The sequence below is a fragment of the Phyllobates terribilis genome, unplaced genomic scaffold (assembly GCF_046119375.1).
Source record: "Phyllobates terribilis strain yellow unplaced genomic scaffold, ASM4611937v1 Scaffold_8__6_contigs__length_399053987, whole genome shotgun sequence".
NCBI classification, from domain to species: Eukaryota; Metazoa; Chordata; class Amphibia; order Anura; family Dendrobatidae; genus Phyllobates; species Phyllobates terribilis.
In genome coordinates, this window is record NW_027362768.1 from 278526036 (window position 1) to 278538282 (window position 12247).

Consider the following 12247-nt stretch of genomic DNA (forward strand, 5'->3'; position numbering starts at 1 on the left):
AAGCCCACCCTTGTTTTGGTTAACCAGACCTATAAAGGAATTGTATCTGCTATTGCAATATAATAACCATTACACAACATTATATCTAATTATCCGTGATAGACAGCGTTCCTTGTGTAAGTGTGACTATGCTGTAGAGGTGGCTGTCAATCACTGATTAAAACTGCCCCCTGGACCTGAGCGCACAGGAAGAGCAGGGATTTTATTGCATAACACACAACTTAGGCCACGTTTAGTGTTTGGTCAGTATTTTACATCAATACTGAACGTGTGAATGATGCATTATACTGAGTCTTTTCCAACAGAACTGTATATCAATCTGTTGAGTTGTTTCTCTATAACTTGCTGCTGGCAAATTGCACTGCACTTCCAAGCTGACAGGTTTCCTTTAACAAAAACACTGGACAGAACAGACTATTACCACGATGTAGTAACATTATAGACGTGGCAGTTACCAGTTCTGTACTGGGGTATTGCAGACCACATAAGTGAATGCATTACAGAAACACTCAGCGGCTCACAGGTTGTGATTGATTGTACCTTTTTCTTCTACATCCAGCTTGGAGTGTCAATTCTTCCAGTCACTACTTCATTCTGAAGAATTTGGCACAGACATCATTGGCTCCAAAGTTTTCCAGCACACCTCCAACATAATCCCACCACTACACAAAACTCCCCACCCAATATGCTACCAATAGTAAAAAATATCATCCTTGGGGCCCATATAGTAAAAGTACCACCTTATTTTTGTTCTCAAAAGACTGTACACATTAAGTTCTGATTATAGTACTCTACACTCCATAATTATTTTACCTTTCATATCCTCACTGGTAATAATGCTTCCTTTCATGCCATGATCAGGTAATAATTCCCCTTTTATGACCCCACTCAATAATTATTCTCTTTACAAAGTAGTAGTGTTCCTGTTTGTGCCCATATGGAAATATGTTCTTTTGTACCTCCCTTCTCCCCATTAATGATATGATAAATACAATAATAGTGTTCCCCCTTTGGGTACCTTTTTAAAAGGAAAAAGCAACAATTTATATTTACCGAACCCTTATCCCACAATGAGTCTGTACCTCTTTCTCTTCATGCTTGGCAGGCCATGGGATGCAGTGACATTACAGGGCATCCTACTGTCTGCACTAACTCAATTTCTTCATTGTGTTCTCCGGGGGGCTTGGACTGCTTGATCTAGCTGGATTAGGCAGCCAAAGCCCCATTGAAAATACAGGCTATGGTGGTAGTCATGCCATTGATTATAATATAGAAAAACAGAAAAGTCTTGATTTTAATAAAACGTCTTCACAAAGGATATTACCAGGGATTGATATATAATATACGCTGATGTCTCCTCCCTATCCACAGGTCTATCTGAAATTGCGGAGTCTTATTTTAATGCGATTAGGAAGATAGGTGAACAAGCGTTGCAGAACTCTACATGTCATGGCCTGGGTGAGTCAGAGGAAAGGTTTTTCCACAAAACTTATTATATTTTAACGTATAGGCAAAGGAAATGGGAAGTTATTGGGAGCAATTCAAATTATTGCTGCGTTTTACAGTTTTCAGTATATCTGCAGCCTACGGTCCGTATCTATCTGTATTCTGCATTGGATATGACCATGAAGCGCAGTTCTACCTATGGCATGCAATGCCCCAATGCCGACTCTGGATTTTGCTAGATGCTCTTCTTACTTGTTAGCACACTTTTTCAGAGCATCCACTGTTTTATGGACCCATCTAGAGCCCATAGGAAAGGCTGAATAGAAGAAAGCTGACCCAAGATCAACAGCAAACTCAGTTTCTGTCCAAAACTAGCTATGCACATTCCAATGGGATGGATAAAGACAGAGCTCATGCATGAGCTGTGAAGATGGTGGACTTCTGGAACATGTTGTAGATCTTAGTTGGGGTCATGTGACCATTCACTTTGCACATACAGTACATTTAAAAAATATTTTTACTAATTTGGAGATGTATTAGGATTTTTAGACTAAAATTTGTAGAAAAAACCCTATAAAATCAATAGCATAAGTGTTAAAAAAAAACTTGCCTACTCTTTGGTTTTGGGTACAGACACTCTTGTGACAGTCAAGAGGTACTGCTTTTCTATTTTTTGGGGGGAGGGGTTGAAGTCGCACTCTCCTGGTACTTTTAATGGGGTCACCTTGATGGAGTTGCTAATGGAAACATTTTGACTATTATGGTGATTGACTTGCACATTAGATGAGGCTTTAATCTCCTCTCTTGTCCGTGAATGATTCTTAGGGCTCGGTCACATGACCATATTTTCAGTCCACGTGCTGTCCGTGGAATAAATGGGCAATACTCAGAACAATGTTATTCAATGGGGCAGTGCAGATGGGCGATATTTTTCACTGACCGAATCCACGTGTGAAAACAATCGCAGCATCCACTAGTTTCTTCCGTAAATCCGATGACAGTGGCTCATTCAAGTTTATGGGTGCGAAAAAAAAATCGGGTGCAATACAGAGCAACAGTATAGCATCCAATATTTATGGATAGATTGCAAATCTGTAACATTGGAAAGTGTAAATGGTCATGTAAATGATTAATAGCTGCTGCTGCAATAAAATGGATTGTACATGTATGACAAGTGAGAAAAAAAAAAATCATCCCACATTTCTGGATGAAAGTCTGAACGATTTTTTATACTGTTGTGTGAATTTAGCCTTAAGAATGGGAAAATGTTTCACCGGTCTTTACAAGGACCCTTTGAGGAATCTTTACTGGGCTGAAGTACGGTATATATTGAATGGTGAAAACCATAGAATGATAGATACAACAGCGAACACTTAATTCTTCATAATTGTCTATATAGATCTTTGAACAATTAGACTGCCACATATGACAGTGAATGACATAACTAGTGGATAGGTGCAGGGCACAGTTTTATCTTTTATTGAATTATAAAGGGTAGGGATATGACGTGTAACACTGGCTGACTAAGCCCAGGTGTATATATGTCCTATTTGGTTTGTGTCGCCATTTTCTGAGCCCCATGACTTTATTTATGTTCCAGTTGATAGAGCTTATTTTTGCAGAACAAGCTGTAGTTTTTATTGGTGTCATTTTGGGGTACATATGACTTTTCGATGACTTCTTGTTTTATGTTTTTAGGAGGCAAAGTGACCAGAAAAGCGCAATTCTGAGCTACTTTATTTATTTTCCTTTACTGTATGGGTTTAAATATTTATATCATTTGAAAGGGTGGACTTTTAAGGATTGTGTCCATTTTTTAAGTATATTCTTTAGTTTCTTCCGCTTACCTCCTATCCAGCTGCAGTTTTTTTTTAGCTGGATTGAAAAAAGTAGTCTGCACAGCATTTTGTCCTGCTAAAAAAAACAGATATCAACTGGATATATTTTGCTAAGTATTTTAGTCTATGGGAAACTGATTATAACAGATGATCATCATTTATGTCATTCGTTAATGGATCCGCTGTGTAAGCTCTGCGCTCGCTCACAACACTACAGATGTTTAGAAACACCACTAGCAAAAACTGATCCATTACAAATAGAACAAAAACGGATGCAAAATGGAAACCAAAGTGTGAATCTGTGTTGCTTTGTTTAGAATGGATCGACATTTTTTTAAATATTGCATGCATTACAAATGGATAAAAACTGGACATGTGAACAGAGCATAACACCTATGTACACATCTGATAACAAAGGATCCAGCAATCGCTATAGGCGATGTCACAGCTGACCCTGCTCCTTCTCCCTTCACCATGATCTTTGCACACGCTCATTAGATGCTTCAATACAAAAGATGTGTGTTCATTGTGGCTAATGTAAAAGTATTGTGTTCTGAAACATCGGAAATTTAGAGTCTAAAAAGCCCAAGTGACCAGTGTAAAAATTTTAAGATTTTTTATTTTTTTTAATAAAGATTCTGATAGGAAAAAAAACATTGCTAAAAATGTTTTAGAAAATATGTTTAATTGAAAAATCTGATTTTAACAATAGGTAATTTTCTGATGAGGCATTCCCTTTAGGCTCTTTCACACGTCAGTGTGTCTAGTACTTGTAGTGACCGTTTCCACCGGAGACACTGACACACATAGACCCATTCAAATGAGTGGGTCTGCGCACATGTCAGTGTGTGTCCATGCGATCCACAAGTAGACATGTCCGTTTTTGGCCGGCAACACGGATCACACGGACCCATTCAAGTCAATGGGTAGTGTAAACACAAACCGCACACGGATACCATTCATGTGACACGTACTGGCGCTTGGGAATCAGTGGTACAGTTAGCGCTGTTCCCAAGCGCTGAGTGCTGAATGGTGCCCTCATCATAGTCCCCTGCCGCCACTGCGATCAGCACCAGCAGGTTTTAATGATGAGAGTAGTATTCAGCTCCCGGTGTCTCCACCTATAAAAATAAGAATAAAATAAAAAAATCCATATACTCACCTGTCCTAAGTGTCCCCCGCTGTAATCCATGTGACCGCTCAGCAGGGGAGCCGGGGAGAATGACTCCTGCAGCGAGCGGGCCCTGAAGCTGTGCTCAGCAAGCGGTGCCCTGTCACTCACTGAGTGCAGCGCTGCTTCGGGGCCCGCTCGCTGCAGGAGTCATTCTCCCCGGCTCCTTGGCTTTGACAGAGGTAATTGCTGATACTATCTGCAGAAGTCACGTGTCCACAGGAGGACAGGGAGATTGAGGAAGCCTTGCCATGGTAGAGGCAGATTCAGATTTGATTGTGGATTTTCACTTCCCAATTGAAGCCATACGTTACAATCTGGAACAAATCCTTGATATTTCCTCAGTAAAAATTGACGTACTGTTGCTTAAAAAAAATCTGCAACTCAGATAGGACTTGATCAAACCTTACCCACTTTGCTGCTGCGGTGTTCTGCTGCAAATTTTCCATCCTGAATCCTGAGAGAAAATACGCTGCATTTCCTTCCCATATTTTCTTCTAAGCTCTATGTAGAAACAGGAGGTCACTTTTCCCTGTATGAGTTATAAGTCACTGCAAAAGTCCCAGGCAGAGAGGAGAGGAACAAAACAGGAGTTGAAACGGAGAATGATTTTTTGCAGGGGAAAGAGACTTCCTGTTTCTACATAATGCAGAGAAAAGAGAAGAATTAGCTGGGTACAAAGGCAAAATGAGCAATTGTAAGTACACAGTGCTATATAATATGACGACTGCAATATATTAAGAGAATAAAAACTATTATAGGAGTGCTTCTTTAACCCCTTCACAACATTAGATGTATCTATACATCATGGAAGGAAAGGACTTCCCGACCAATGAAGTATATATATGTCATGGCCATCGGGTGTTCAGCCAACATCACAGTTAACACCTGGCTCTCACTGACAGATGTGCCCGCACCTCTCCCAGCAGTTTAACACCCTAAATGCTTCGATCGACATCGATCGCAGCATTTAGAAGGGACGGAGCTCCCTCTCCCCTTCAATCGGCACTCCTGCAATATTACCGCAAGGGCCCGATTGTTGCCATGGTGATCCGAGGTCGTCATGATGACATCCGGGTCACCAGGTTACGGCAAGCCATTTAGAGCATGCACAGAGCATGGTCAAAAGGGGCTTGTGTCAGTGCAACACTGCCAATTTTAAAGCATTGCAATGCATTATACCAGCGATCAGAGTGCTGAAAGTGAAAGTCCCATAGGGGGACTAAGTAAAAATGTAAAAAAAAAATTGTAAAAATATATTTTTTTAAAAATCAAAAAATAGTAAAAAATCCAAATATATTGTACCCATAAATAGTATTTTTTTTTAAAAAAGTACACATATTTGGTATTGCCGGGTCCGGAATGACCCGACCTATAAAACTGTCACACTAGTTAACCCTTTCAGTGAACACCGTTAAAAAAAAAAAAAAAAAAAAAAGAGGCAAAAAACAATGCTTTTTCATCATACTGCCGAACAAAAAGTGGAATAAAACGCGATCAAAAAGACGAATGTATATAAAAATGGTATCGTTGACAATATCATCTTGTCCCACAATAAACAAGCCACAATACAGCTCCATCAGTGGAAAAATAAAAAAGTTATAGCTCTTAGAATACAGCAATGTAAAAATAATTATTTTTACTATAAAATAGTTTTTATTGTGTAAAAGTGCCAAAACGTAAAAAAAGATATAAAGTTGTTTTCGCTGTAATCGTACTGACCCGAAGAATAAAGCTGCCTTATCAATTTTACCACATACGGAATGGCATAAAAAAAAAAAAAAACCTGAATTGCTGGTTTATGTTCATTCTGCCTCACAAAAATCGGAATAGAAAGCGAGCAAAAAATGTCATTTGATCGAAAATGGTACCAATAAAAGCGCCAACTCATCCTGCAAAAAACAAGCCCTCACATGACTGTTAGCCGAAATATGGAAAAATTATAGCTCTCAAAATATGCAATGCAAAAACTAGTTTTTGCAAAAAAAAAAGCATATTTTAGAGTGTGACAGCAGCCAAACATAAAATAACAATATTAATCTGGTATCGCTGTAGTCACACAAACCTGAAGAATAAAGCCGTCTAATCACTTATACCGCACGAGGAACGGCGTAAAAAAAAAACAAAAAAAACAATTTTTCACCTGCTGTTGCTTTGTTCTTTCTGCCTACCAAAGATCGCAGTAAGGCTTGGCTCACATTTATCCTGCGCTCTGCGCTGAGCGCTTGCACCAGGTTCTACATGTAAATACAAATACATGATTCAGACGGAACCCCCATCAGAAGATTTCCTATAATGAAGCAGATGGAGTCACTTTGGATGTTGTCTGGCCTATGATCTGTCTTTTTAGGCATGCATAAAAGAGCGGTCCGCCATAGTTTTGTGCACTTCTAAAAATATGGACAATGTTGAACAGAGGCCAGATGGAGACCAGAGTAACTTGGCTGCCTCATTATAGTGAATGGGACCGGTCAGGCGTGTCATCTGAATTATGTCATTTGGAGATTTAGATGGAAACCCCGACGTAAGTGCTCAGCGTAGAGCACAGGATAAATATTATCCCAAACACTATGTAAAATGTTACCAATAAAAGCTTCAACACAATCCACAAAAAAAGCAAGTGCCCACTCAGGTCCATCATTTGTTAGCGTAAATATAGGGGGCTTCCACATTACTTGGTAGCATTAAGGCTCTGGAAAAGCACTATTGGCTCCTCGCCCCCCAAAAGAAATTTAGCAATTTCTGCACTTCCAAATCCAAATTGGATCCAAAATTAGCAGATTTTCAATTTTCACTCAGCAAAATCCACTGCTGCTTGTTTCTGGGAAACACCCTTTCAGTTTAATCATTACTATACCTGTATATAAATTCCCAAAGGTATACAATTTCCATTATGGGGTCACTTGAGGGGGGTATTCTGCTCTTCTAGCACTTATGGGCTCTGTTTATGGAGTCCGCAAACTATTCTAGGAAAATCTGTGCTCCAAGAGGGAAATAGAGCTCCGCCCCTCTCGAGTCTTGCCATGTGGCTAAGCAGTACTGTACAGCCACATATGGGGTATTTCTATGTTCAGCAGACATTGTGTAATACATTTTGGTGCCATTTTTACCCATTTCCTCCTATGAAAATGTAAAATCTGGAGCTAAAACAGATGGTAAAAATGTAATTTTTTCTTCTTCACTGCCCAATGGTATAACATTTTGTGACACACCTGAGGTGTCAATATGATCACTGCACCCCTAGATGAATTCATTGAGAGGTGTAGCTTGTAAAATGGGGTCACTTATGGGGGGTTCTGCTGTTCTGGCATCTCCGGGGCTTGTGAAACAAATTGGGGCTAAAAGAACATTTGTGTTGGAAAAATTTGATTTTTTTTTTTTATTTTCACAGCTCTACGTGATAAACTTCTGTGAAGCACGTGGGGTTCAAGGTGCTCACCACACATCTAGATACACATCTAGATAAATTCCTTGAGGGGTATAGTTTCCAAAACTTACTGTTACCCTTGTGAAAATAAAAAAATTGGGGCTAAAGTAAATTGTTTGTGAAAAAAAGTAAAATACTCATTTTTTTCCTTCCACATTGCATTAATTTCTGTGAAGCACCTGAAGGGTTCTTGGATGTGGTTTTGAGCAGTTTGAGGGGTGCAGTTTTTGGTGTCACTTTTGGGTATTTTCTTTCGTATAGGCCCTCCAAAGTCACTTCAAATGTGATGTGGTCCCTAAAAAAATGTTTTTTGAATTCTGTTGGAAAAATGAGAAATCGCTGGTCAACTTTTAACCTTTCAAAGAAAAAAAATATATATTTAAAAAAATATGCAGATGTAAAGCAGATACGTGATAAATGTAATTTATTAACTATTTTCCAATAAAATTTACAAAACCATTTTTTTAGGGATCACATCACATTTGAAGTGACTTTGAGGGGCCTTTATGACAGAAAATACCCAAAAGTGACACCATTCTAAAAATTGCACCCCTCAAGGTGCTCCAAAACCACATTCAAGAAGTTTATTAACCCTTCAGGTGCTTCACAGGAATTTTTGGAATGTGGAAGTGTGGCACCCTTGCGGGGGATTACCACAGGATCCATAGGTGCAGAGAGAGATGTATACTTGGGCACACACAACACCTTCCACCCCAGGTCTGAGGGGAGGAGTCAGTTTCCATGGAGACCGCAAAGCAGCAGTTAGTCTTGTGAGGGATGAAGGAGGAAGGAGACACAGAGAGCTGTTGGCTGAGGACCAGTTAAGCCCTGAACTAGGAAACAGGTCTGTGTTGTGAAAGCGCCCTAGAGAGAGGGACAGAGGCTAGAAGGAGAAAGAAAGAGATAAAACTATTATCCCTTTAGCTCACCCGGACACCGGAGTCCGAGATTGCTATTAATTCAGGAATAGCATAGAAAACCCGGACAGATCAGGAGGATCTACTCCCCCTGAAGAAGAAGGGGAAAGAGTTGCCAAACTTGACCAAGTATAGGACCAGGGGCCCAGAAAGAGAATTGGTAGCCCCAAGGAAAGGTCCTCATTGTCAGTTGTGGAGAAGGACCCCAAAGAAAGTAAAAGGTGGCAGGTTCAGCTTAAGGCAGGACTGATCCCAAACAACGCACACATTGTTAGAGGAGGCCTCACAAATCTCCAGAGTGAATATCACTACCTGCACCGAAAACCTGGTTACCCTCCTGAACTGTACCTGTTACCGGACATCAGCAAAAGAAAGGTACTGAAACAAAGACTTAATGTGTGTGCGTGCCTACTTTGACATTACTGCCTATAGCGTTCGTACAAGCCGTATGCCGATCACCTCAGCAACCATACACAGCGCTGGTAACCGATTTTACCAGTTATCACAGGAGGCGTCAGGACACAATTCTCCCATCATCCTGACCCCCATCCCTTTACTGACGGTCCAGGGCACGGAACCAGGAACCGACCAACCATGATCCCCACAGAAGTAACCCATCCATCCCGGTATCTGAGTACCCCTACCCCTGTCGACCGAATCAGTTTGGCGTCACGAACAGGATACCGGGCCCGGTAGAACCGGGTACTGTGTGCTTAAATTGGACTTTATTGAAAATTTGTGTACTGTAAAACGGGCCGTCATTACTGCATCATAGAGAAATTGAGCTGCGTCACAGAGAGGGGAGAGAGTCGCGGGGGCGCAGCTAAAGAGCGCAAGGATAGCCCCGCCGTTTTTTTTTTTGGAGTCACCGGTTACTGAAGGAGTTGATCGTAGCGGCTGGCAACGGTTAACTAGGGGGGCACCGTCATGAGTAAACAGATGATGTCCGAGACCTTGAGGGAGGGGATGCCCAAGACGCAGCAGCAGCCGGTTCCTCAGCTGGTGAAGGAGCCGCAGCATCTGGAGCGATGGCTCTGATAATGCCAATTGCCTTGCCGTATGTACCGGGGGCCAAATGGTTACCAACGTATGAAGGTAAACTCGGTACCTTAGCAGCTTTCAAACTTAAAATGTGTACGGTGCTGGACATGTATGCAATGACAGGAAAGCAGCGAGCCTCCGTTGTGCAGGGACAATTAATAGGTGCTGCAGAGCTAGAAGCTGAGACTTGGAGCGATGCTGATGGAGACTCTATAGAAAATGTGTTTGATAAGCTCAAAGCTGCTTTTGAAAAACGCACACAGTCTGAACTAAGGATGCTATTCTAGCAATGCAAGCAGAGACCGCAAGATACCATCAGAGACTTTGCCCTACGTTTAAAAGCGGCACTCCGGTCCATAAAACAGGTAGATCCAGCAAGTGTGCAAGACGAAGATAAATTGCTTGCAGAACAGTTTATGAATGGGTTGAGATCAGACTTTCACCGTCAGCAGGTGCACATGTGGGTCCTAGATCATCCAGATGTGGATTTTAATACCTTAAAGGACCGTGCTATAACTGTACTACGAGACCCATTACCTGCAAAACCTGCAATCCCATCCTGGCAGGTTAATACCTCTCACATGAACTTAGAGCCTACCCCTAAAAACTCTATAGAAGCGGTAGGACAAGCTGTCGCACCCGAATCTGCTGATGACCTACGTAATCAGGTGTCACAACTAACTAAAAACATGGACTACGTGTTAAAACTCTTGCAAGCCAGACCGGAGGCACAACCACCAAGCAAAATCCAGTTAGCTGAATCCCCTGAGGATGTTCCGTGGATGAGGAGAAAGCTCATGTCGCCCGTGAAGGGGACCTACACACCATTCCGACGCAGAGCCATGTCGCCCGTGGAGGGGATCAACAAGTCGCCCGTTCAGGGGACCAACGCACCATTCCGACGCAGAGCCACTGACCACACGGATTCTTCAGGACAACCTGTTTGCCTTCGTTGCAACAAACCGGGCCACTTTGCAAGAGGATGTCGTTTAAACCCGAGATTCCTGGGTCCGCGGGCCAATCCCCAGGAATAAAACGGCAGGGCCCATATGACTGGCGTAGTCCGTACCTCAACATTACACTAGAAGGAATTCCCACATCGGCCCTATTGGACACTGGGTCACAAGTCACCACCATCCCACATATCCTTTACAAGAAATTTTGGTCTGATGCTGATCTTAGCCCCCCAGACTCTAGTCTTGTCATTTTAGCAGCTAATGGTCGACCACTGAATCAGGTGGGGTTTTAAAGAAGTGACAATAAAGCTGGGGAGGGTGGAGTTGAGGGACCAAGGGTTATGTGTGGTAGAAGATGACCCCAATAACAAATATCCTTACATGGTGCTTGGTACTAATGTAATTGAAAACTGCCTTGAAGAAGTGCTGTTTTTACTCCAACAGATTACAGAGACTGCTGGCATTGGGCAGAGGAGAGTCCTTCAAAGAGAAATCCGTGCCTTAATTCACAAGCAACAGGTAAATCTGTCTGGGGGGGAGATTGGCAGTGCACGAGTAACAGACCCGTTTCCCATTGTATTACCACAAAACAGTGAAATGATGATATGGTGTCGAGCAGCTATGGGTATCAGAAGAAAGGAATGCAATTGTAGAACCGGTATATTCAGAGCATAGACCTACACTGCTGACAGCTAGAGGGGTGGTAGATGTACGCAGGGGAAGAGTACCAATCCGTGTGTTGAATTGTGGTGAGGAAGAAGTGAAACTACCCCGGTATGCTACTGTAGCAAAGCTGTACACTGTCAGTAATAACAACATACAGACACTAGAGCCCTTGCCCCCGTCAAGTCAGGCGGAGGACAACAACCCCAAGGGACAGCTGGAGGAGTGCTGTCAGCAGTTACACATAGGGACTGATGCCACTCCCGACCACCAGAAGCAAGGAGTTTTTCGGGTAGTACAAGAGTTTAGCCAAGTATTCAGTAAGCATCCATTAGATTTTGGGAGGATAAAAGGGGTACACCATCACATACCCACAGGAGATCATCCCCCAATTAAAGTGAGGCATAGACCCATCCCACCAAACCACTACCAGTGTGCTAAAGAGATGCTGCAGGACATGAAGGAGGCCGGGGTTATAAGAGATAGCTGTAGTCCCTGGGCGGCCCCCTTAGTCTTAGTCAGAAAGAAGGATGGCACTATGAGGATGTGTGTGGATTACAGGGAGGTCAATAAGATCACTCACAAAGATGCTTACCCGTTACCCCGAATAGAGGAGTCTCTTGCTGCATTAAAGACGGCTAAGTATTTCTCCACATTAGATCTCACTAGTGGGTATTGGCAGGTCTCCGTTGCAGAAGAAGATCGGGAGAAAACAGCATTCACAACACCAATGGGCCTATGCGAATTCAATAGCATGCCATTTGGGTTATGCAATGCACCGGGGACGT

At 42.2% G+C, this 12247-nt stretch overlaps 1 protein-coding gene across 1 annotated transcript in view; it reads left to right on the plus strand.

Moving 5' to 3' along the window:
• The window catches only part of BAIAP2L2 (BAR/IMD domain containing adaptor protein 2 like 2), a 141601-nt gene that overhangs the window by 2385 nt on the left and 126969 nt on the right, over positions 1–12247 (plus strand). The window contains exon 3 of the mRNA XM_073644288.1: positions 1372–1458. Coding sequence (XP_073500389.1) covers positions 1372–1458 — 87 coding nt within the window. The remainder of the gene's footprint in view (positions 1–1371; positions 1459–12247) is intronic.